Genomic DNA, 25,989 nt, shown 5'->3' on the forward strand with positions numbered 1-25,989 from the left:
GGTTTTGATTACGATCTTTAAAGCGCTCCATGGCTCAGGACCTAGTTACCTGCGGGATCGTATTCTGCCCCATACATCCCTACGACCCATCCGCTCGCACAGAGAGGGACTTCTCCAGGTGCCGTCTACCAGACAGTGCCATGGGGCGGCGCCTAGGAGCAGAGCCTTCTCTGTGGCGGGCCCAGCCCTGTGGAATGACCTCCCCCCGGATATTAGGACTACTACTGACCTCCGCTCCTTCCGTGTCAAGCTCAAGACCCACCTTTTCCAAATAGCTGGCCTGGCTCGACCATAACTTAGTAACGCTCCTGATGGGTTTTTTAATTTGGTAATTTTATTAGGGGATTTTAAATTGTGTTTTTTAACTGTCTTTCACTTAAGTCCATCCTCCTCCATGCACATATGTATATGTCTCTGTTTTTGTATATATGTTTGTCTTATGTGTATTTTTTATCTGCTTGATTGTACGCCGCCCCGAGTCCTTCGGGAGAGGGTTGCGGCTAATCAAATAAAATTATTATTATTATTATTATTACGGTGGAGCACTTGGGCAAGAACTGCAGTCTAATTCTTCCTGGATACATGAATTGTCTTTGTCCAATGGAGTAGCTACTTTTCAATGTGTCTTCACTCAACTTTGCTTTGTCTTTCTTTGCCCTTTATTCATGCCCTCAGAAGCAAGACACTTTGAACCAAGTAAGACTTGTTTTCCAACTCAGGCTCTCATGTGTTGTGCTACCGTATTTGTTGCTTTGTATGGTTGCTTTGGCATAAACTAAGATTTCCTCAAATTATGTAATTATATTTATAAGAAATTGAAATCTGCACATTATTAAACCGAAAAAAAATGAAACAAAATTGCTTATCCTGGAGAGCAATAAATCCTTAGGGAGGAAAAAAAAATATAATCCTTAAAATTTGAAACAGCCCAATTAGAATGAACCTATTGTAGCCATAAAATACTGCAGAAAGAAAAATCAGGAAAATGTTTATTTGAAAGAGAATGGAATATATTGTCGTGGGAAAACTCATGACTGATAAAGATGCTCCAAGCGTTATTACAGAGCATTGGGTCTGACTTGTTCCCCATTCACCCAAGCCACAAATAATGAAAAAGAATTTTGGGTTGTTGTATTTGAAAACTTTTTGGGAACAAGTTAATTGACAAGAAAGATAAAGAGTCAGTGGAATTTTTTTCCAGTGTTACAGGATATCATAGCATACAGTATATCAGTCCAGTTATTTGGACAATTGAATAGAGTAGTGACAGCAATGCTTGTTAACTGTTGTTAATCATTTAGATTAAACATTGCAGGGAATGTAATAGGTTTGTGGCAGAATTATGAATTACTGCTACCAGTAATAATTCACAGAATGTAAAACTAAGAGCTGGCAAGAGCAGATTTTTGGCAGCTCTGTTACCTTTGATCTCTTCTGCTTCCTCACTTATGACTGCCCTACTTGTTTTTAAAGCAACTTTTATTATAAAGTCACTATGAAAATTGTGAGTTTCCTATTAACAGGAGTGCCCTGTCTTCCATCAGCTACCTTAGAGCTCAGCATAGGTAAAAGCTCTCAAGAGTTCCAAGAATTAAATGTGGGCAAGATGTCCTTGTTTCCAGATGGCAAGCAGGACAATGAACAGAACTGAGTACATCTGAAAGCCACATCTGAAATATGTGTGTTTGTGTCCTCTTGGACTAAGATCAAATACTTCTTCAGCCAAGCCCATTCCACCAATGTCACCATGAAGATTTCAATACATTTGTCAGAATTACTTCCAAAAACTTATGCTGCTTTGCCTTTTGTGGTGATGCTCAAAGAACTTTAGTTGTGTTGCTTTTTGAGGTTCTACCTTCCCCACTGCTACTGTTGTTCTGCATATATGCATGTAACCCTGATTTCAATGTGCACGTAAGAAATGTATTACTGTGCTTCCTTGTGGCATACTTAAATATAGTTTGTATTCCTGAAATATAATGTTAATTACATGTATTATAGCACATGGGAAAGAGGTGGCATATCAGTATACAGGTAAGATGCAGCTCTAATGAATAACTGTAGATGGATTTCACGATGCATGGGCTTGCCACAAAAAACACCAGATAGACCTCAACCTTCTGTGCATAAAGTTATTCTCTTAAATTTTAAATGCATTTTTTCTTTCTTTCTTGGAATAAACCTTTCTTCAGGCCTGTGAAACTCAGTGCTGAAAGAACACCACCAACTGGTCTCCAGTGTGTGTGTGTGTGTGTGTGTGTGTGTGTGTGTGTGTGTGTGTGTACGTACAGCATATTTTAAATATCAACTGATTCATAAGGCAATAGTGTCTACATGGCTTTTCAAATAACAAGGAGAACCTTTGTCCATGTTAATCCTCAAATCCGAGAGATTAAAGATTGCATTGATCAGATGTAATCCCATGCTTTATTCCAGATACTTTCCCCAACAGTTTTTTGACCCACCTGCATTGTCTAATGACAAAGTTCTTGACCTGTTATGTATAAACTACTACCTTAACAGTTGTATTTATTTCTTTCTTCCTTGATTTTTTTTCTTCTTCTACCCTTCCTTCGTCTAGCTCCTCAATTGAAAACCTTAATTTAATAATAATAATAATAATAATAATTTAAATTTATTAGCCGCTCCCTTTCCGAAAAGGACTCGGGGCGGCGTACAATGGAGTAAAAAACATATAACATTTACATAAATCCATGACATACATAAGTACAAAGACACACATGTTCGGAGGAGGTTAACAGATACAATACATAGACAATTAAAAACCATTAAAATACCCTAATTACAAAACCCCATGTACAATCCAAATTCAAAATGTTAAAAAACAGACAGTCAGGAGGAGTACGAGAAAATTACGGTTGAGCCAGGCCAGATAGTTGGAAGAGGTGGGTTTTCAGTTGTACACGGAAGGAGCGGAGATCGGAAGTAATCCTGATGTCCCGGGGGAGGTCATTCCACAGGGCTGGGCCCATCACAGAGAAGGCTCTGCTCCTGGGTGTCGCCCCCCGACACTGTTTGGCGGTCGGCACCCGGAGAAGTCCCTCTCTGTGAGAGCGGATTGGTCGTAGGGATGTGTGGGGCAGGATGCGATCCTGCATGTAACTAGGCCCTGTGCCATGGAGCGCTTTAAAGATCATAATCAAGACCTTGAAACGCACTCGGAAGACCACAGGAAGCCAGTGCAGCTCGCGCAGGAGAGGTGTTACAGGGGAGAATCTAGTCCTCCCCATGATCACCCGCGCGGCCGCGTTCTGGACCAACTGTAGTCTCCGAGTGCATCTCAAAGGAAGCCCCATGTAGAGAGCATTGCAGTAGTCCAGGCGAGACGTCACCAGCGCATGGGTGACTGTGCGTAGGGCATCCCGGTCCAATAAGGGGCGCAATTGGCGCATCAGGCGAACCTGATAGAACGCCCCCCTTGCCACGGCTGTTACATGGTCATCCATGGACAGCCGGGCATCCAGGAGGACGCCCAAATTGCGCACCTGTTCCATAGGGGCTAGTTGCACGCCCCCAATGGCCAGAGATGGAAACACCTGGTTGAACCGGGGCGCCGGAAGCCACAGCCACTCCGTCTTGGAAGGGTTGAGTTTCAGTCGGTTGCCATCCATCCAGATCCGTACGGCCTCCAAACACCGGGACATCACTTCGATGGCCTCATTGGGGTGGTTTGGGGTGGAGATGTATAGCTGAGTGTCATCAGCATACAGATGATATCCCACCCCAAAACCACGGATGATCTCTCCCAGCGGTTTCATGTATGTGTTGAACAGGAGAGGCGAGAGTACCGAACCCTGTGGCACTCCACATGTGAGAGGCCTCCGGGTCGATCTCTGCTCCCCTGCCAACACACGTTGCGTCCGGTCAGTGAGGTAGGAGCCAAACCACCGTAACACGGTGCCCCTGACTCCCAACCCCTCCAGCCGGTGCAACAGGATACCATGGTCGATGGTATCGAAAGCCGCCGAGAGGTCTAATAGGACCAGGATAGAGGAACAACCCCTATCTCTGGCCCGCCAGAGATCATCCACCAATGCGACCAAGGCCGTCTCCGTGCTGTGCCCGGGTCGGAAGCCGGACTGGCGCGGGTCTAGATAATCATTTTCCTCCAGGTGGCGTGGGAACTGCTGTGCCACCACACTCTCTACAACCTTCGCTAAAAAAGGAAGGTTGGAGACTGGACGGTAATTGACTAGGTCCGTCGGGTCCAGGGAAGACTTCTTGAGCAGGGGTCTCACCATCGCCTCTTTCAAGGCGGCTGGTAGAGACCCCTCACCCAACGAAGTGTTCACTAGGACCAGGAGCCAGTCACGTGTAACCTCCCAGGATGCCAGTACAAGCCAGGAGGGACACGGGTCCAATAAACATGTGGTGGGTCGCAGACGTCCACGCAACCTGTCCAAATCCTCGATGGCAACCGAATCAAACTCCTCCCAAAGCGGACCCTCAAGACTCGCCACGGGCGTCTCTACTGAACCACTGAAGGGGGTCCATCCCATCCGGATTTGAGCGACTTTGTCATGTAGATATTTCCCAAACTCCTCTGCTCTACCCTGTAAAGGGGCTTCCCGCGGCCTCTCAAACAAGAGGGAACGAGTCACCCGAAACAAGGCGGCAGGGCGGTTATCTGCAGACGCAATAAGGGCGGCGCAATGTTGACGTTTGGCCGCTCTTAATGCCACAAGGTACGTCCTCAAGTAGGCTCGTGCCTGTGCTCGGTCAAATTCGGAACGAGAGGATCTCCAACGACTCTCTAGGCGTCTCCTTTGGCGTTTCATCACCCTTAGCTCCTCGGTAAACCAGGGAGCCAGGGTGGTTCGTCGCCGCAGGAGAGGCCGCAAAGGCGCCACCCGGTCCAGGGCCCCGGTAGTCGCACTATTCCATGCGTCTACCAGGTCCTCCACTCGGGGGCAGGTCAAATCCACAGGAGGTGGCCCAAGCTCCGTCTGGAACCTATCTGGTTCCAACAGGCGCTTGGGGCGGAACCATCTAATACCTTCCGGTTCCGCCTCCTCGCGGTGTGGGGTAGCACCAGGGAAGTCCAGCCGGAGAAGATAGTGATCCGACCATGACAGGGGAGTAATGGCTAAGTCCCCTATTCCCTGATCACTCATCCACCGGCCTGAGACAAAAACAAGGTCCAGCGTGTGGCCTCCCTCGTGAGTAGGGCCCTGAATTAACTGGGTCAGGTCCATGGCTGTCATGGAGGCCATGAACTCCCGAACCCCCTCAGACGCTTCTCCCATCGACGGCAGATTGAAATCCCCCATCACTATAAGGTTGGGGGTCTCAATCGCCACCGATGAGATCAGCTCAAGGAGTTCAGGCAGGGCCGCTGATGTATAGCGAGGAGCCAGGTATACTATCAGCAGGCCCAACTGCCTCCCTGGGCCCCATCTCACAACAAGGGACTCACACCCGGATGTCTGTGGCACGGTGAACTCTCTCGGCTCAAGGTCTTCCCGAATAATCACTGCTACCCCGCCGCCCCTCCCCTGGGCCCGAGGCTGATGAAATGCTCGATAACCTGGTGGGCACAATTCAACGAGGGGTAAACCTCCCTCGGAGCCCAACCAGGTCTCGGTTATTCCTGCGAGGTCCGGCTCCCCCTCCAAGATAAGATCATGAATGAGGGGGAGGAATTTAAATTTAAAATGGGGAGGAAATGTAATGGTAAAATGTCTAACATTTAAAAATTAATTTTAAGATAACAGCTGTGTCTTTTACTTCCCTCCTTCCTGTTAGCCTATTGACTATGAGGGGTTCCAACTCTTTATGAGAACGTATCTGGAGGTGGATATTCCAGAAGAGCTCTGTGAGCACCTCTTCATGTCCTTCAAAAGAAAAGTTGGCCAATGTTCTCTCGAGAACCAGCAGCAAAGTTCCAGTATTTCACAGTTGAGCAACCTTGGTAAGCCATATTTTGTATTTGCTGCTTCAGTTCTCACAAGTGTGGAAATGGCTGACACTGGAATATTTTGAGATGTCTTTCTGGGCAGGTTTGACTCCCTAAAAGAGTAAATGGAGTCTGCCACTTAATGATACACTGTTTAACATCTTCTGCTTAGGGTCCTGTTATGCCCATTCCAGGAAATTATGTTCTATTTCGTTTCTTTGAATTTCCACCTTTGAAATGGGCATTTTATGGCCCTTAATCTTCATTGGGCTGTGTTTCTCCCCTAATTTTTTTTTATCACAAACATCTTTTCATAGATAGCATCCACATTCAGTGTCCATGGTCTATCTTTTCTGCAGCTGGGTAATGGCAAGTTAAATTAAAGTGATTTGAATTGTGAACTGAACAAATGATTCAATAATCATTTTATCACATATTAGGTTCAGATGCAGGGGCTTGATTTGAGAGACCCATATCTTTGATTTTGTTTTAATTAACTCCTCTTCAGTGTTCATATAAAAGGGAAGGTGTGTGTGTATGTATTCTTGTGTGTAGCTAGTCATTCATTCCACATGTTTCTCTAAATAATGCTTTTTTATCAACTAAATCTGCCTTTAAAATATATGGGGTGTGGAAGGTAGTTTGTGGCAACACAAAAGGAGATGTGCTTTTAATAGTGTCGGCCTGTTGGGAAGGAGGGCTTCACTGGTCTACTGAAAGGGGAGGAGAAGGATAAATGGACCTGAATGCAAATGACCACTCGTGACTGCTCTTAAATTCTTTTAAACAACCATTGTGGCTCAACGGCACAGTGGCGTTGATGTTGGTCTTAAAATGGCTGTCTCAGCATTTCTTTTACTACACCTTAGCAAGTAAGACTGGTGGTGCTGCTGTGCTCAGGAAAAGCATCTATGACATAGTAAGCTACTTTCTGGATAGGGGAAAAACAAGAAAGCTTGAGGAAGCTCTGAACCAAGCTGAGAAGATTGACAGGAAGAGGGCAAGGAAATCAAAACAAAAACAGCCAACTATTCATTTTTTCCCCCCGCCCCGCATCCCTCTGCACGTAGAATCTCAGTTCTATCAGGAATTGTGAACAGGAGTAGCTGCCACATGTGAGCTCCTTTGCCCTGACAAATATCGTGCACCCATCCCCGTCTTCCCCTTCCCCAAACGCTCCTACTGCTATTCCCATGATGGGGCCAAGCCAGACTAGGCAAAAGGTCTCTCCACATGGTCAGCTGCTGTACCCAGCTAAGGAGAAAGCAGCAAGTTTTCTGCTCTGTCTCATAATGCGCTGTGTTGTGCTTCCCCACAGTTGATTGGGCTGAAATTGTTTCTACAGCAATGGTTTTAAGGCTAAAGCAAAATAGCATGTAGCTGCAACTCTGGATTCTGCCTAAATATGTATTAGTCTTTTGTGGAATAAAATATGCAATTGCTATTGCAAATTTGCAATGAATATTGATCAGTTGATGGCAGGTGTCCATTGCTAAAGCATATTGTGTATGTTCTTATGTTTCTTTTATGTATTCAGAATCCAAGACTCTTGATACAGGGATATCCATCCAGACAGAAGTTGCTTGTGCTCCTGTTACAGGTATCTCATATAAATGCTTTACGAGCTGCACAATCTTTCACGTTTAATAAGGAGCTTTATGGGCACCAACAGGCTGAGTTCTATTCAACATTAGTTCCAATACTTTGTTGTCACTTTATGCTGTAAAAACAAACACAAAGCTAGGGACTACCCAGTCCCTGGAATCCTGTACAGAAATATACAACAGCAACTAAGTAAACATGTTAACCAAACAATCCTTGGGTGCCAAGAGATCTCCCGTTATGTCAGAGTGGTCTGGCTTTTCTAATCCTTATCCCTTGCCAGGAAACAGTTGCTATGTGGTGATATATCCTTTTTTTCAGAGCTGTGTTTCTGATTTTTTGGTATCTCCTCTACCATTCTAGTTAGATGCAGAAGATAATCAGATGAAACCTAGGAATCAAGGGTTTAATATTTTTAAATATATATGTAATCTAAGTTGCAATCAGGATTGATTGTATTATTAGTGATATGAGCTTTATGAAAATGAATTTGAGCTGTTTCCATGCCACCTTCTTATAGCGAAATAATGTGCCATTTACTTCTCTACTAAATTACTAGATTAAAATTGACATGCCAGTGGGAAATGGTAGGAGAGTCTGGTGGGCAATATGGTAGGTAGGAAAGACTAGCAGACCAAGAAGAGCTTATGCAAGTACAGTACAGAAAATGGCAAGTTCACCAAGTACAGTCCAGAAAAAGTCACTTCCTCAAAAAAATAAGTTAGTAAATTCGTCAGAAAAGTATAAGTTCCTCAGAAAAATAAATAAAAGATCCTCAATTTTGTGTTTTCATGTTCCTCTGACAAAGTGAATAATTTATCATATCAACATCTGTGAAGGGTTTTTCATGTGATATCTACTGTATATGAAGTATTAAATAAATAACTTAATCATATCAGGATTAAGAAATATTTTTGCCACATCATTACTGGCAGGCTTCTCTTAGATGACTGGAACTGCCCAACCTTTTTAATTATTTCATTTATATCCTGCCATTATTATTTTTACAAATAATTCAAGGCAGCAGACATATCCAACACACCTTCCTCCTCCTATTTTCCCCACAACAACAACAACAACAATCCTGTGAGATGAGGAGCAAAGAGAGAGTGACTGACACAAGGTCACTCAGGGGCTCTTATGCAGGACTAGAATCCACAGTCTCCTGGTATTCCAGCCTGATTCCTTAACCACAGACAGTCATGGTTTATTGGGGTGGGGTGGGGGTTGTAGAGTTTTCTTTGTCTTGTGAATTATGTTAAATCTATTTTAAAGTATACATTATTATTTTCATGCTTAGACCCTGAAAACTGAAAGAAATCACAGCAACCCTATAAACTGCAAAACAGAGTTTCAAGGGATCACATATTATAAAGTCCTAATTAAGTTATTCACGTCTCAGGATTTACAAGGGAATCCTATCTCTGTGAAAATCTCTTCCATAAAATAAGGTCCAGTTATATATGGGGCACCAAGGGAATGTATACAACCATCAAGAAGGGCAGCACAGAGGTAGTGTTCTGAGCCATTCTGGCTGAGATGATAGGTTTGGAAATAATAGTCTAACATGGAAAGGAACCCTCCATCTTGAAAAAAATTAATAGAAAACATCATGTTTTATTATGATTCATTTCATGATTCATAAATCAAGGCTAATTTATCACTCTATTTTAAATTATAGGGATCAATGGGAAAACGCTTCTAAGTGCCATGGGAAGGCATACACCTGAATCCAAACGCCCCCAGACAAATCTAGCAGAGCCACAATCAGCATCTCTCAGTCCTGTTCCAACATCCAACATCAAAGTCCTTGGGAATGCCTCACCTAGCTGGTCCAGATCATCATCACAAAAATCCACTGCTGGTAACCCTTCTGCTCACAACTCCTCAGGGTCCTCCAAAATATCCTCAGGTTCTCTGCTCACCCCACAATCTCCAGGTGAGATCTGCCTTTCTTTTATGGAGGCATTCCTATATATTTTCCAGCCTCACCCATATATAGCCATAAAAATTCATTTCACAGGTCAAAATCCTAGCATGGGATACATATCTGGTAAAGAAGCCTGAATTGGAAGGTGAGCTGAGGTGATGCATTTTTTGGCCTGTGTGAGGGTTCAAGAAGCAAAAATATCTACATTAGACTGAGAAAATGATTTCAAAAGAAATTTGCAGCATTGGCCAATCCATTACTTCCAGTGTGCTCCCTGATTCAAAGGCATTTATCTGCTATGTGGATCAATCATTTTGAAGGAATTTTCACCCAATTTAAAACCACATTTTGGAATTTCCAGAATTTCCATTGCTAAGCAAGACAGTAATTAAGTGAGTTATACCTGATTTTATGATCTTTTTGCCATGGTTGTTAAGTAAATCACTACAGTTGTTAAATGAATCATGCAGACATTAAGCGAATCTGGATTCTCCCATTGACTTTGCTTGTTGGACGTTGGCTGGGAAGGCTACAAATGGCAATCATATGATCCCAGGACACGGCAACTGTCGTAAATGCATCCTGGTTGCCAACTTTTCATCACATGACAACGGGGATGCTACAGTAGTCATAAATGCAAGGACCAGTCATAAGTCATTTTTCAGTGCCATTATAACTTTGAACGATTGCTAAACAAATGTTGCAAATCAAAGTCTACAGTAATCTTACTGGGGTTATGTTATCTGCTGCTTGAGCTCTGCACTTTTATTCCAAGCATTCTGAATTCAGCAGTTTTTGATGTGTTTTTTTTTTTTATGTTTGTGAGAAGGGTGGTGTAAGAGTTGCTTCCTTCTGAGTTGATGTCATTCAAATATTTTACTACGTGGTAAAGAGCAGCTGGGACTGGGTGATCCAATGTTTTCTTTCCAGAGTGTTAGTTTATGCCAGGGAGTAAAGGGTAAATAAGCAAGATTAGAATTTATTGGTGTACTAATTTCTTCATCCACACTTATTTCTTCCAAGTCACTTCTTTCTTTTCAGGTACAGGATACAATTTAATAAATATATTAATCAGCTGTAATCCACAAAATTGCATACTGTAACAAAATATTAATTCACACAAGAGAATAATTTCCTTTCCCCTCCACTTCCATGCAAACATCCTTCTTCCTATTCTGTTTTCCTCATTCTCTTTCATCTGCTGCTTCTCTTCCCTCCCTCTCACCACATTCACTCCAAGGGCTTACAGTTCTTCTCAGCCTTATTTCCCCGTTGGCTACCATGCTTCTTCTTCACTGGAGTTTTATGTTTGGATTTTTAAAAACACCTGTTAGCACAATGTAATTGTGTAATGAAATACATACCAAATACCTAAATTCTTGATTTGCTGTGCAGAGTCTGTTGCAGCCCCTTAGCCCACAAAAGTTAATTTTGATCTAAGATCCACATTATAGCTCTAAATCAATTTCACCTAACAGCCTTGAATTATAATCTAAAGAATGTCAGTTTACAAAACAATACAAACATTCTCTTCTTAAATAACATGAACCTTTTTCTCTTCCTTTTAGGTTCCAAAGCCTTGGACAAGAAACTTCCTTTCAATCTCCGAAAGAGTAACATCTCCCTAAAAACAGCCAGTCCACACCCACCAGCCCCTTTGGCTCAGGTAGTCTACCTGAAGGACATTGTCTGCTACCTGTCACTGCTGGAAAGGGGACGGGCTGAGGATAAGCTGGAGTGTAAGTGCTTGGGTGACAGGAAGAACATCTGTAGTCCTTCAGCACCATGTGCAAAACTATGGGTGCTTGGTCACAGGTGGCAGGGGTGGAAGGAATATGGGAGGGTTGTGGTTTTAGAGGAAACCATAAAAGCTTCGAGGTTTATAAGGGGGTAAATGTTGAGATTCCTATGGGTGTGAGTCATGAATGAAGCTGCAACTCCTACCGACTTGACAGTTCGAAAGCTTCCAAACTGAGTAGATAAATAGGTACCATTTTGGTGGATTCATTAATGGGGACATGAAAAGAGCCCCCAACTGGACACTCCCCTGGGCAACAGTGATGTCACTATTTGAATGGACAACAAATTGTTCATTCATTCCTTTCCAGTTAAACGGGAATAGGAACCTATAGATCCCCAGGTGCATTGTCGGACTATATCATCAGCTCCAATATGGTCAGTGATGAGTGATCAGAGCTGGAAAGAGTTATGGTCTACCTCAAGTAGCTCATTATGGACTCAATATTGATTAAACAACATTTGCTTAATATTCACTGATGGAAGCCTTGTTATATTAACCCATAGCTCATATTTCTATGACTTTTTCCTCTTGGGGGGAGAATTTTCAGGGAGCAAAAATTTTGTGAGTGATTTTCAAATATTTTTCAGTATGAAATGCTCAAGTTTCAACAGTTCCTTCTCCTGCTATCACATCTATTCCTCCTGGCTTTCAAAAATAACAGCTCATAGGCCACCACAAAAAAATGAAATGGGGCATAGGTACTCTTTTAATTTGTTTAACATGTTTGGGTGTGGTGTTACTAATCTGAAATGTTCCCTGTGTCCTTCCTGATAAGCGGCTTCTACTGTGATTAATCAAAAGGTGTTTGTGATAGCCTTTTTACTATGTGGTAAGAGCAGCTGGGATGGGGAAGTCACTGTTTTCTTCTCTAGCTGATACTTTAATAGAAAGGAAAGAAGTTAAGAGGATACACTACATGTACTTTAAAAGCTGCAGGTGAGCAATTCATGTATCAGTCATCAGCTCTGATGAAATACCAGTTCAGTGATGTAATTTCAAATTCCTCAGTTAGAACTTACCAGCTTCCTTATCCTAGAGGGTAAGAGTGTTTTCTCAAATAAGTAGCTGTGTGTTGAGGAGTGGAATGGTAGAACATATGGGTTCAAATAGCTATAAAAATTGCTACTACTACAGCTGTGTTGGGAGTACTGAAGTGCTTCCAGATTGAAAGGATTCAATGGTGCCATCACCATTGCCCAGGGGAGGCCCAGTTGGGAGCTCTTTTCACATCCTCGTTGGGTATTGACATGGTATGCATTTATCTACTCACAGCCGCCCGCTTTCTAACTACTGGGACGCCCCATCCTGCAGCAACAACCAGGTCTCGAATGCAAGCATGCCGATCATCAGCCCAGGACCCTAATCTTGTGAGCCACTATGTTCCCACAAGTATTGCTGAAGACCTAATACCTTTTAAATTAACTGCTTAAAAAATAAACCTAGACCTTGATTTGGAAGGGCAGCTCACCTGATGAATTTTAACCCTTTTTGTAATGTATAAACAAACCTGCTTCTTTTTTCTTTACACCTATCCTTTCTCCACATGTTAGTATAACTCTCAGTTTTGTTTTGCTTTCTGTTTTTCCTCACCTGACTTCCAGCCTTATTTTGGAGTATGGCTACTAGTGGGCGGTTGTATGCATAACGCATGGTGTTATGTGAATCCTTTCATTGAAGAAACGACTTTCCAGATACAAATGGAGTTGGAAGTCCTAGGTGGACATAATAGGGAAGCTATTTAGCATGCAGGAGTGGTTGCCTGTTTATAACCTTTTTTTCATCTCCTTCTTCCTTTGTGCTAAAGGAAGCTAAACTCTGAGTCATTTGCCATTTAAAACTGCTAGTTTATAAGCCAATCTCTATTAATACAGCAGAGAACAGATTAATTATGAGATATCACTGGGGAAAAAATCCAATATCATTCTCCCAGAATCATCTATAATCTATCTAGGTGTAACATTTCAAATTGAATGGTTCAATACAATCTCTTCAGTCCTCACAGCAGGAATCAAAATGTGATGTTGAACATGCCCTTTAGATTGGATGGAACATTTCTAGTTCTTGGACCGGCCTCTGTGTGGTGGTGATAAGCAAGGATATTACTTTTCCTATTTGAAGTGATGTTGAACAAATGTTGCTTTCTTTTTATACTGTTCGTATTCTAGGACAAAATTATTCATCTCTATTGGCCTTCTTGGTTCCGTTGTTACATATCATTGATTTTATGAACTGAATTGTCAGATATGTAGCAGAGAAAGGAGAAAAATAGCTTTAAAATGAAATTTGTTATCTGCATGTTACTTTTTGCGAAATATAAACTACATACATTGAGAAATAGTGTGTTGTTTTATTAACTTTCCTGAAAATTGTAAAAGGCTGCCCTCTAGTGCTATTTGTTAAACTTTTCCATTAAAGATGAAGAATATATTATTTAAATGTAACTCTATGTACAAAAAACCAAAGAAAAATCCTTAAACTTGAAGGATTTGGCTGAAGCCAATGTAAAAAGTAATCTAAAGATAATTTCTTCTAAAAGATCAGTTACATATTTTAAGAATGAACTGTGTATGATTATAAGAAATTAAATCCGCATATATGGAGAATATTGATGACAATAAATTTGACACAGAGACTTATTCTACAATTTTGAAAGCAACTCTCAGAGATTAAAATTATAGTCTATGCAGCCTAAAACTCATTTCCTCAATTTGAGTGGAATTGGATGACATAATATCCAACCAGCTGGCTGAACTTCATAGATACTGCAGCCAAATATACCATCTGCTTCTTTGTGGAAATGCATTGGCCTTTAAGATTGACATGGACACTGCCATTCACGTTATAAATTCATGGGTATTTTTGATCTACTGATTTTGGTATTCTATTTACATAAATATATATTTAATCAGCTGTTAAGCATCTTCAGTGCTGAATATAGTACTTCAAGCCCCATATAGTGCAGCAACACCATATTGGGGGAAACTGGCCTGGTTTATTTTTAACTAAAAAAGGGGGGGAAAAACCACCCCTCCAATTTTCAGGGATCATTGCCAGGCTGCCAACTTCCATAAAAGAAGGGCTGGAGACAACTCTGATTGACTGAATACAATTCATACTGATTCTTAAGGAACATAGATATGCGTAAAAGACAATTGCAAAAAACTAATTTACTGATTCTTAAGGAACATAGATATGCGTAAAAGACAATTGCAAAAAACTAATTTCTTGATCTCTGGTCAGTCAGAAAGTAGAAATATAGCTATGTAACGCCAAATTTCCTCCATGGTATTCCAGAATGCCAGCTACGTGGTGGGCAGACTTGTTAAGTAGTAATGTAGTAATCTAGTTTTACAGAAATTCCCATAACATGGGGCAGAGGCATGCTATGGCTCATATCTGCAGGGTTAGGGTCCAAACCCCTTACTTTCCACTAGAAAGAAAACATTTTTTTAAAAAATCTTGAAACTAAAAGTTAGGAATTGTAGCCAGAAAAAGTAGTCTTAAAAATAGACTGACTAGAATTTTCAGGATCATTTGGAGGAGGGACCCAAAAATAATTGAAAATTAATATTTTTCAATCACTAATCACCATAGGAAGAATATGAAGAATGGTTTCAGGAATCGGGTATGTCTAGTTTAATGAAAAGAAGGATTAGGGGTGACATAATTGCACTGTTCTGATATCTCAGGGGTTGCCACAAAGAAGAGGCAGTCAAGCTATTCTCTAAAGCACCTGAGGGTAGAACAAGAAGCAATGGATGGAAACTAATCAAGTAGAGAAGCAACGTAGAACTAAGGAGAAATTTCCTGAGAGTTAGAACAGTGTTAGAAAGAGTTAGAATCAGTGGAACAACTTGCCTCCAGAAGTTGTGAATGCTCCCACACTGGAAATTTTTAAGAAGAGTTTGGATAACCATTTGACCGAAGTGGTGTAGGGTTTCTTGTCTAAGCAAGAAGTTGGACTAGAAGACCTCCAAGGTCCCTTCCAACTCTGTTATTCTATTCTATTCTAATAAGTAAAAATGTCTAGCTAACTATATTAACAGGATGGGTGCATGAGACGGCAACAATTGCAGAAAAGGTGAGGCAAAGCTTGAGGAAGGTGTACAAGTGGCTGGCTCAGAGGGGCTGAAGGAGGGTGTGCAGATAACTTACCCCAGAGACTTGTGACCTTCTTTGCTGACTTTCTCATTCTAGTAAAGCCATAGGGAAGATCACACAAGGCAATCACTTGATCATGGGGTCATAAGTGCAAGATGGTTGCCAAGTGCCCAGATTATGATTATATGACTGCAAAGCTGCTGGGGCAACCAGAACTCTGAGAGCTGGTTGTAACCACCATTCATTCAGCACTGTTGTAACTTCAACAATTACTATACAAATGGCTGTAAGTCAAGGACTATCTCTGGTAACAGATTTTTGGAAGCCTGTCAAAGTTTCCCTCTGCTCTTCGTTACACTAAAAAAATAATCACTGTGGGCTAATCTTGAATTTCTTTCTCACCACCTCTTTTTTCAGAGTTCAGCTAATGTTTAGTTACCCTCTTTTCAATTCCTTCTCTTTTTATGGTTATACATTTATTTTGATGTGAATTATCAAATACAAAGGGTTAACTGAAGGCAAAGACTTCACTGTGGTCAGCTCAACCCTTGAAGTTAAGTCAGTGGTTGTCACGATGTTAAAAAGTTTGCTAGGCCTTTGTTTGTTTATTAATTAGAATACTTAAAGACTTTTATTTTTCTCAATATCTCAAAAGATATGCGGAAGGGAATCAGCCACGGTCCATTGATCTCAGATATCAGGCGTTTTTTCCCCTGACAGTGGTAGACTGTAAAACCTGACTCATTAGCTCTTTTGTGATGGGAACATACATTTGTTACATATCTTTGCACATGTGTGTTTTCTTGCAGTTATGTTTCGCCTCTATGATACAGATGGCAATGGCTTACTCGACAGCTCGGTAAGCAAACTAGTCCTTTTCTTTAAAAGGATAAGAAGTTACACTTTCCCCCAAATGCGTTGGGGCTTTCCTACTGTGATGCCCCTATAAAACATTTAGGTCGAGGCAAGGGTTAAATTCAGCAGGTTCTGACAGGTTCTGGAGAACCGGTAGCGAAAATTTTGAGTAGCTCGGAGAACCGGCAAATACCACCTCTGGCTGGCCCCTGAGTGGGGTGGGAATAGAGATTTTGTAATATCTTTCCTCCAGGAGTGGAGAGGGAATGGAGATTTTGCAGTATCCTTCCCCTGCCGTGCCCACCAAGCCAGGCCCACTGAACCGGTAGTAAAAAAAACTTGAATTTCACCACTGGGTGAAGGGATACATCAATGAAATCTGGCCGTCTTGGGAAAAACATTTCTAGTCTCTAACTAGAAACGGAAACAAGATCATTCAAAGTTGAGCATTCCAGCATGGAAATAACATCATTTGAAGTTGAGGGATTCTTCATAAAGGGGTTTATACAGGTCTTTTTCAAAGTTGGCAGGCTCTGGTAAATTTAGCTGATTAATAGCAGCAGCTTGGGTCTGGCTCTTTAAATTTTCCTAAACTTTTTTGATATAGTATAATTCCGTTACCTTGTGGAAAACCTAAATGGAAGGCAATGATATGAGTGTAGCTGTGCTGTGTAATATTACCCTTCTGCAAGCACGTTAAAGTGTTTATTCTTAAAAAAGAAAAAATAATAATCTGACATCATTATATTAAAGAGGTGGCTCGCCTTTATAAAGATATTTACTTTTTTTCTTGCATGCTTATATATAATGGCAACATCCATATAGTATGTCACTCACAATGTTTTAAAAACATTTACCATCTTCCATCTTGTTTCTAAATTTAGGAGCTGGATCGTATTATCAATCAAATGGTACACGTAGCAGAATATCTGGAATGGGACTCCACAGAATTAAGGCCAGTAAGTTATTTTTCCATGTAGAATTGGAATTTATTTTTTAAAAGTGTTTTGTTCTGCTTTTGAGCATCGTTTTTTCCTCTGAGGGCTGTCATACACAATATGCAATAAACAATGTATAGCTAGTTTTTTTTCCTTTCCTTTACAGCAAAGTAAACATAGCAGTGGATCACTACTAATTAAGATTACCATATGCAAAAGTTTACACCTTCTTCCTAGCAACATGTTTAGCAAATATGCCCTGTCCAATGTGATTTTTTTTTCTTTTCGTTTTCTTTGGGTAATTCACCCATGCAGAATACTGGCATTTTTGTGTTGCAAATGGAAAGATGGTGTAATAAAATTTCTCTTCTCCATGGCCCAGTCAGGATTGCTCCAGCAAGTACTTAAAATTTTTTAGAAAAATATCTACATACTATTTATATTTAATCTTAGGTAAATTGGTTCTGAATTACTGAGATTAAACTATAAATACAAGGATGATCCCTATTTTTATTTCCAGAAGGGTTACTATCTTAGCCTGTGGCAGCAAAAACAGAATCTTGTGGCATCTTAAAATTAACTGTTGTCCTTAAAAATGTAAGCTACAATTAGTTTTTAATATGCTACATTTTCTGGTTATTGTTCTTTTTAATGATTTCTTGAGTCACCCATTAATTCTAAATAGCCAGTTTAAATCTGTCAAACGTATTGTAATAATCAAGTCACAAATAGAATAGTTCCAAAAAAGGGTTTTTATTTTTGTATTTATCTGACAGAATTTTACGGCATCCACCACCCACAGCTTATTTTTTTCCCCTTAAAACATCTCTTAAGGAATAAGGATAGTTATAATTTCACAGGAAGATAAATTGGAGGCTTTAAAAAATCTGACTTGGGAAATGTGTAACAAAGAACTGCAAAACCAAACAAACAAGCAAAACTCAACCAAAAAACTAGAATTCCATAGAACTCTAAATTATTATTGGGGCTGATTATCAGATCCAAGTCTTCTGCAAACAAGCATGATTTTTAAAAAAAAAAAAAGCAAAAGAAGCAAAAGAATAAGTTGAAGAAGTCAAAGCAATGTGATGAAACCCACAGTTCAGACTGACAACCTGACTTGGGTGGAAATATTGTATGACACCTTTATGTCTCAGTCAGCTAATGGAATCAACTGACAGCATTCAGTCTATGAGATCAGCTGATTATATTCAGGCTGAAATTGCAGTCTAGATGTTGTCTCCACTGCTAAGTCTACCTTCTAGACTCTCTGATTCACAATGCAAACACCAGTGCCCTTGATTATTTAACTTAATGTTGTAATCAATTTTGTTTCCCGTGCCTAGTATTCAAAGCCTACAGAACATTTCCTATCATAAAAAATAATTGCAACTGGAAAAAAAATATGATGTACGTAACTGGACTTTGTCTTCTACAGATTTTGAAAGAGATGATGGAAGAAATAGACTATGATCATGATGGAACTGTGACACTTGAAGAATGGATTCGGGGTGGTATGACCACCATCCCTCTGCTTGTTCTTCTAGGCATGGAAACAGTGAGTAACAGGCAGGATCTCACAACAATAAGCCAAACTTTCCCAATATGGTGTGTTTCTAGAGTAACAATACTTTTACCTAGGAGAGGAGAGAGTTATTATTTGTTGTATAATCTTTCTTTCTACACATTATGCAATGTGACTAACAATAATTGAAATGCAGAATGTAAAATGGAAATTAAACATAAAACATACATTAAAACCAAACCAAATATTATTTAACAGTAATAAAAAGCCCGGCAAAAGATATGCATTCAGCTGCTTTTTTTCCAAAGCCAAAAAAATGTACATGTAACTATTGTGGAGAAAACCAGAAGCCACTTCTTTATTATTCTTTATTTTGTTTTTCTTTTATCTTTCTTTTTCTATAATTTTTGCATTTTTCTATTACTTTTCTCCATTTCTCTTTGTATTTTATTCTATGGGAAAACGCATTTAAGAAAAATTAATTTAAGGGTGTGAGCCTAATAGAATCCCAAAGGTGGACCATCCACCACTGGAAGCAATGCAACTGAAGGTCTTCTCCTGCATACTGGATGAATTTGCCTTTGAAAACAAATCGTCTTCTGAAGGGCCTCTTATGTAGAACTTCACATCTAGAAAGATTTGTAATAGGAAAGGAAATGTCTCAGACAATCAGATTTCAAGCTGTTTGTAATTTTGAAAATTAGCACCAATACTCTAAACTGTACCCAGGAAGCAATTATGGAAATTAAGTTGAGAAAAGGTGCTGTACAGAATGTGACCTTCTGAAGGAAATTAGCTATGATCAATCAGAATCTGCTTACAAGAAAGTAAAGTATGAAAACTTTCACCAATAATCTAATGGTAGTTTCCCATTATGTGTAATTATTTTTATTAACATTTGCATTGCTTGATGAAATATAAGGAGAGGATTGAACATTGCAAGGCAGTCATTTATCTAACTTTTACCTTCAAGGACAGAAAAAAATTAACATACTGCTTTTGATATATAACATATATAACAGATAATATGTATGTTCACTTCCGGTTCCGGCGGCTGACGGCGACGGGCAAGTCCTTTGCCCGCTCCCGCTCCCCGGTGGGCTTCCCCATTTCTGGGGGGCACAGGACGCCTCGGAGAGGCGTCCTGCCGAAGTAGCGGCTTCGCGGAGAACCCTTGCATCGGCGGCAGCTGGTGGGGGTTTCTCCGCTTCGCTCCAGGCATCGAGGAGCAGTCTCGGAGGGCGCGTGTGCGTCTCGCTTCAGAGGCTGATCGGACGATGTAAAATTGAAGGAAGCAGCGGTGGTGTGGTGAGGCGCTTCCTCTCTTCATTCCCTTTTTCTTGATTTGATGGACTTTTCAGCATAAAACGTTAAACTCTCGGAGTTCTTTGGAGGTGTGGCTGGAGGGAGGGGGATTTCCCCCCCCTTGGACAAGCGGCTTGGAAAAATTCTGCTTTCGCCCCCAGGGGAAGGAGGAGGGGGGAGAGCCAACCAATGATGCCTCACCCCTGTAAAAGTGATTTTCACTGGACTTAGCTCCATAACTTATTGATGACCTGAGAATTTTGTGAACTTTTAAAACTTTAATATGCCTCTGAGCCCAAAGCTGGCAGGGCAAGATGGCACACTTCCGTTGTCTTCATGAACTGTGAAACCTGACTCCACCTTTAAAATTCAGGCTTCCGGTCTTTGTCTCCGTGTCACCCAGAAGAATCTCTTGTGGATTGTTATTTTCTTGAACTCTCTGGGGGGGAAATTCTTCTCTATTCCCAGACTGACTAAAGAATCTCCTTTCTGCTTGGATCTTCTGCCTCCTGGACTCATCTGTCTGCCCTACTTCTCCAGCTGTCCATTCTCCATACTGACTGATTTCTCTACTTTATAAACTATGCCTCCAAAAAGACCACCCCCTGGAAAACCTGGCTTTGCCACTTCTGTACCGACATCTGCAACATCCAGTCCTGCCACACAGTCAAAGATCACAGAACTGATGCAACCTAAGAGCACAGAGATGGACTTGCATCAAATGCTTCAGCAACTTATACAGGGCCAGGAAGAAATTAAGAAACAATTAAAGGAAATGAAGGAAGAAATTAAAGAGAATCAAGTCCAAATCTATAAGAATTCACAGAGACTGGACCTTGTGGAGGGTGGGGTGGCGGAGGTGAGGAGGGGTAGAAGCAGTTCAGAAGGGAAACAAAGAACTTGATATCCAGCAAATGAAAACAGAATTTGAGAGAATGTCCTTTTATCTTAGATTTCAAAATGTTATAGAAGCAGATGGGGAAAATATAAGGGACATTATGACTAACACTCTAGCTGAATAAATACATAAAGAAAAACAACAGATGGAATGGGAGATAGATCTGGTTTACAGAGTGAATTCAGCTTATGCCAGAACACACAATGTACCTAGGGAGGTCCATATTAAATTCCTTAGAAAGAGCACAAGAGACGAAATTCTGGGTGTACAAAGGGGGCAAGCATTGACATTCCACGACAGGGAGATAACCATCTTGAAGCAGATCCCCAAAAAAATTAGGGAAAAAAGGAAAAATTATTCGCAATTGGTGAATAAATTATACCAGAAGGGGGTGTGGTTTAGATGGTTGATGCCTGAAGGTATGCTGATATTCTGGGAGGAGACAAGAATTAGAATCAATACACCCATAGAGGCACAGGCCTTTATGGAAAAAAACAAAGCAAACCTAGAAAAAACAGAAGACACTACAACGGTTATGCAGGACACGGGAGGGGCCGGAGCTCTGCCAGCGGGGGGAGAAGGGGCAATACCAAGAAAGCTCAGATCACAAAAATGAATAAGAAAACCACATTGTTATAAACAGACCGAAAGTAGTAATGAAATTATATGTAGACTATATATTACAATATATAAATTGATTGAAAATATTTTTAGAATTAATATGCTGATTTTATATGATTATGTACTAATGTTTTATACTTAGATGTATTTTATGAGTTTGGAGGGAGGGGGCGCCTGCCACACTTGCAACTGCCAAAATTTGTATACCCTTCCATTTACCCTTTTCCCTATAAATGTTAAAAAAACCAATAAAAATTTTTTGGGAAAAAAAAAAGATAATATGTATGTTACGTCTCTCTCTCTAAGGGATAAAGCACATGCTGTGTAGTGCAGTGTAAAGCAGAGGAGCTTCCAATGAACATTTACTTGAATATACACAGACTCTTAGACTTTTAAATCTCTGAACTTTTGAGAGTGCAAGTATTGCAAAATCCAGATTCTCAGTTTCCTTTCTAGCCATAGACACTGAGAACATTTTGACTGTCTGCATAGTATTCAAGGATTGTGTTACCAGTTATCCAAAGCTTCTAAAAAGTGAAGGAGGTCAATGTAAATAAATTTAATTAGGTTCAAAGTAAATCTAATAATATAGTAATTAATTGTTTATTGTTATATTACGGTACCATGGAACACATATCCGTTTTACCCCATCTGCCCTAGATTCTTGAGACATACAATACAAGCAACCTTTTGAATTCCTGGTGTAAACATTGTCTGGTACATCAACAGCAGGGGCGATGTACTCATTTCCAGTTCTATAATCTCATGATTTAGGAGTCCTATCTTTAGAAGGTAATGTGGTCATCTGATGGATTTTGAGAGATTATCTGATGCTCTTGACTTCTTGAGAAATCAGATAGAAAACACAACACAAGAGGACAGATTGAAATACTGTACATACCGGTATGTAAATAGGAAAATATATTTTCTAATTTTAATTCTACAATTTCTTGAAAATAAGGGTATTAGTCATCAGGCCTAGTAATTATGGTTATGTACCATCAAAGGCAATATTCCTCTGAGGAACATGAGTAGGAGGATGTTAATGTGCTCTTTATGAGGTTTCCATAAGCCTTATTGACAATTGTGCGACAATAATCTCAAACTGTGTAAGGCCTTTTTTCCTGATCCACTACATTACTTCTTAGAAGATAAGCAGTACATTTTGTTATCCGACAGCAAACCTGGGGTAATATTCCTGAATAAAGTTCTATCTGTTGAAAAATTGTGAATTCTGTGTTTTATAAATTTTCTATTCAGGATAGGCTGGATGGTTGTTGTTTTCTTTTCTTTCAATATTTTGGTAGCATGTCACTTCCTATTTTACCTGGTCACATGGTAAATGGCCACTTGTTCCTTTGGAAACAACTGACCTGATTCAATGTCTACAGTCCCCCCTATACTTCTCTGTTTGGTTGGGATAAGTAGATTCTGTCTAATTTTGTAATTTTCTGGATTAACTCTCATGAGTCCCAATTAGAAGGCTTTGCTTTGTCCTTAGGGAGTATTGTTTGTAGTCTTTTTGTAAATGAGTGAAATACAAAATAAAATAAAGTTAAAAGGCAAAATAAAAGGCAAATGAACTGTAAATTGTCTAATGCAACTGTTGAAAATGACCTCCATGAACTTGCTGGTGCAACTTTAGTGCTTGGCTGATGGTTTTGTCTGGCTCAAAATGGGAATCCCTAAGTTAAATGTTTGGTGGGGAGAAGACCAAGTTGCACTGAATAGTAGAAAAATGCTTGTGTTCTGTGCCTCTGTAAGTAAATGTAGATTAGATTTTTTGCTGTGAAGCCTCCTTGCATATCACTGTATCCCAGATACACATGCCAGCCACCATATTAACCATTCAAAAGGGAATATTTGAAATTGTATTATGCAGATATTAGTAATAAAGTACTCTGGAGTGCCTTTTGCTTTAATGGCACTCATGGAATCTTGTTGATTCACTCTCTTCCAAATTGGCACTTGCTTTTTCATTACGTATCATAGAGGTGATTGCGTATAGTGCATAGTGGCACAATCATTAGAGTATTCTGTTGCCAAGTACTGCACACCTGTATGGGGAAGTTGCCATATGCACAAGATTGATGTTCACCATAATGACACAATGAGAATAATATCTGGAATCCTTAAATTCACACCACTTTCATGGCTTCATGTTCTAACATTGCACCTCCTGACTTATCTCAGATAACAACAGACAGTTTCAGAGTGGAATAAGATAAACACACCGAATGGCCGAGCGCCTGCAATGTGACTAGTGCACCGGAATAAACTATAACACATATCGTTCAAGAAAGTCTCCTCAGAAAATTTCAAGGCACCTGGGATGATCTCATTCCAGCCACACCAGAAGCAGTTAAATGGTTAGCTTCCTTAGCTATCAAATTATAACATCTATCCCAGTGCAATTCTATGGCTCCATATTACAGTGGTTTTATTAGGGTTTTATCTTAATTTAATATATTGTCTCCTATATTGTATTGTACATACATACTACACACACACACATGTGCATATCTATATTTGCTGATGCTTTAACTGTATATTAATGATTGCACAATCTCTGTAGACGCCATACGTTAAATAAATAAATAAAATTGAGGTGCTACTATTGATAGGACAACCATCCATCTTTTATATCTGTCAGAGACGCTGGTAACACCCTCTCCTCCCACCCAAAAAAGTGTATCATACCTTATAGGTAATTATACCATTCTATACTAATTGCTGAGAAAAACAACATATTTACATTTTTAGAAATCCAAGTTACAATTCATTAGACTATTCAGTCTTTGTCTTTTGACTATATGATACTACATAAATTATTTAGACCAATTTCCCCAAAATGGTATACAAAAACATTGGACAGTGGCTATTATGGTTAACTTACCCACTGTAATCAAATTGAATCTCCAATCAAAATAGTTATTGTTTGGAGATAATAGAAATGTACTATAGCATATCAGGAGAAGATCAAGTCAAGACAGGTTAATGTATTCTCTGGGTAATTATTTATCATGAGTCTTAGATTATTTTCTTGCTTGGTAGTAAAAGTTTAATTTTTAAAAAAATCTGCTTTTTCAAAAAATAAAGAGCAACTAGCAAAACTATAACATAGGTTAATTCAGACAATTATTTACAGGTTGTTCACATGCCAATTAAGTTCAACAAGAGTGTCTGTGTGAAGAAAACTGATGAATGTTTTCTATAGTTCTGACATTATTAGTTCATATTATAAAGACATAACATTGATAATTGTGCAATTTCTGTGATTGGGTCATCAGTGGGTCATTAGAGATTCATCATACTGATTCTTCTCTGCTAAGTGAATTTTTTTTTAAACAAATCCCTACAGAATATAAAGGATGATGGCCAACATGCTTGGCGATTGAAACATTTCAAGAAGCCTGCCTACTGCAACTTTTGCCGCACTATGTTACTGGGAGTTAGGAAGCAAGGCTTATGCTGTTCCTGTAAGTCCCTGCCGATGCACCATAATTATGGCTAGTGATGTTACCTGCATGTCAGTTGGGAAGGGTCATGTCAAAATCTCCCCAAAAGATGGGGAAAGGGTTTTTTTTAAATTTAGCTTCTGTTTAATCTTAAAACAGAGATAGTAAGGCTTCAATATTTCCAGTATGTTCCTTTCTCAAGGGATGCTTGAGATTTTTGCAGTTGTACACCATTAGAGAACCAGATACAAATGATAACCCGCTTTCAGGTCAACCAAAGTAACAATTCAGAGAGAATAGTTTTTTCTAGGACTCAGATTGATCGACTTGAAAAGCTGAATGTTGTGTGCTTTAAGAGCTTCCCATTGCCACAGCTGTTCTTTTGAATTGAAGAAATTCATTAGTATTGTGTCAATGGCACTGGACAGTCCCAAAGACTTTAAAAAGTTCATTTTTAAAAAGAAAAATTGTATGAGGCAACCAAACAACAACCTTTTACAGAAATAGATTATTTTACAAAAGCCTAGGTGAAAGAGGCATGTCCTCAATTGCCATCTAAAAAAAGCTTGGAGGCCAACCTTGGGACAAGAGTTTCAAATAGTAAGTAGGATAGATGGCTACTGAGAAGTCTCACTGGATTCAATAGAACATAATTTATAGTAAATGAATAAAGATGGCAACTGTTAATACATTACTTTCAAATGTTAACTTATGGGAAGCTGGGGTTTAGAAGATAACATATAAACATATTGATTGTAAACCCCATGCTGAGAAATGACCTCACCCAACACCAGGTAGATGTTAATCATGAGGGGTAAAAGAATCACATCCTGAGGCAACCCACAACACAAAAGTTTAGGGCTCAATCTCTCCCCCTGGAATTGCACTTGAAAAAGGAAGGAGGAGAACTGCCAAGTACTGCTCCCAGCCCCCTAAACCAGTTCAGAAGGATATCATAATCAATGGTATCGAAAGTTGCTGAAAGTTCAAAGAGAGCCAGGACAAATGCACCACCTCTGTCCCTAGCCAGCCAGAGGT

At 40.0% G+C, this 25,989-nt stretch overlaps 1 protein-coding gene across 1 annotated transcript in view; it reads left to right on the forward strand.

Annotated features, from left to right (window-relative positions):
• The window catches only part of DGKG (diacylglycerol kinase gamma), a 136,643-nt gene that overhangs the window by 49,011 nt on the left and 61,643 nt on the right, over window positions 1–25,989 (forward strand). The window contains 8 exon segments of the mRNA XM_081954472.1: window positions 5,767–5,932; window positions 7,455–7,517; window positions 9,201–9,458; window positions 11,018–11,188; window positions 16,161–16,210; window positions 17,091–17,165; window positions 18,583–18,702; window positions 24,855–24,972. Of these exon segments, the coding sequence (XP_081810598.1) occupies window positions 5,767–5,932; window positions 7,455–7,517; window positions 9,201–9,458; window positions 11,018–11,188; window positions 16,161–16,210; window positions 17,091–17,165; window positions 18,583–18,702; window positions 24,855–24,972 (1,021 nt within the window).

This window comes from Natrix helvetica (genome assembly GCF_964273705.1).
Source record: "Natrix helvetica genome assembly, chromosome: 5".
Lineage (NCBI taxonomy): Eukaryota > Metazoa > Chordata > Lepidosauria > Squamata > Natricidae > Natrix > Natrix helvetica.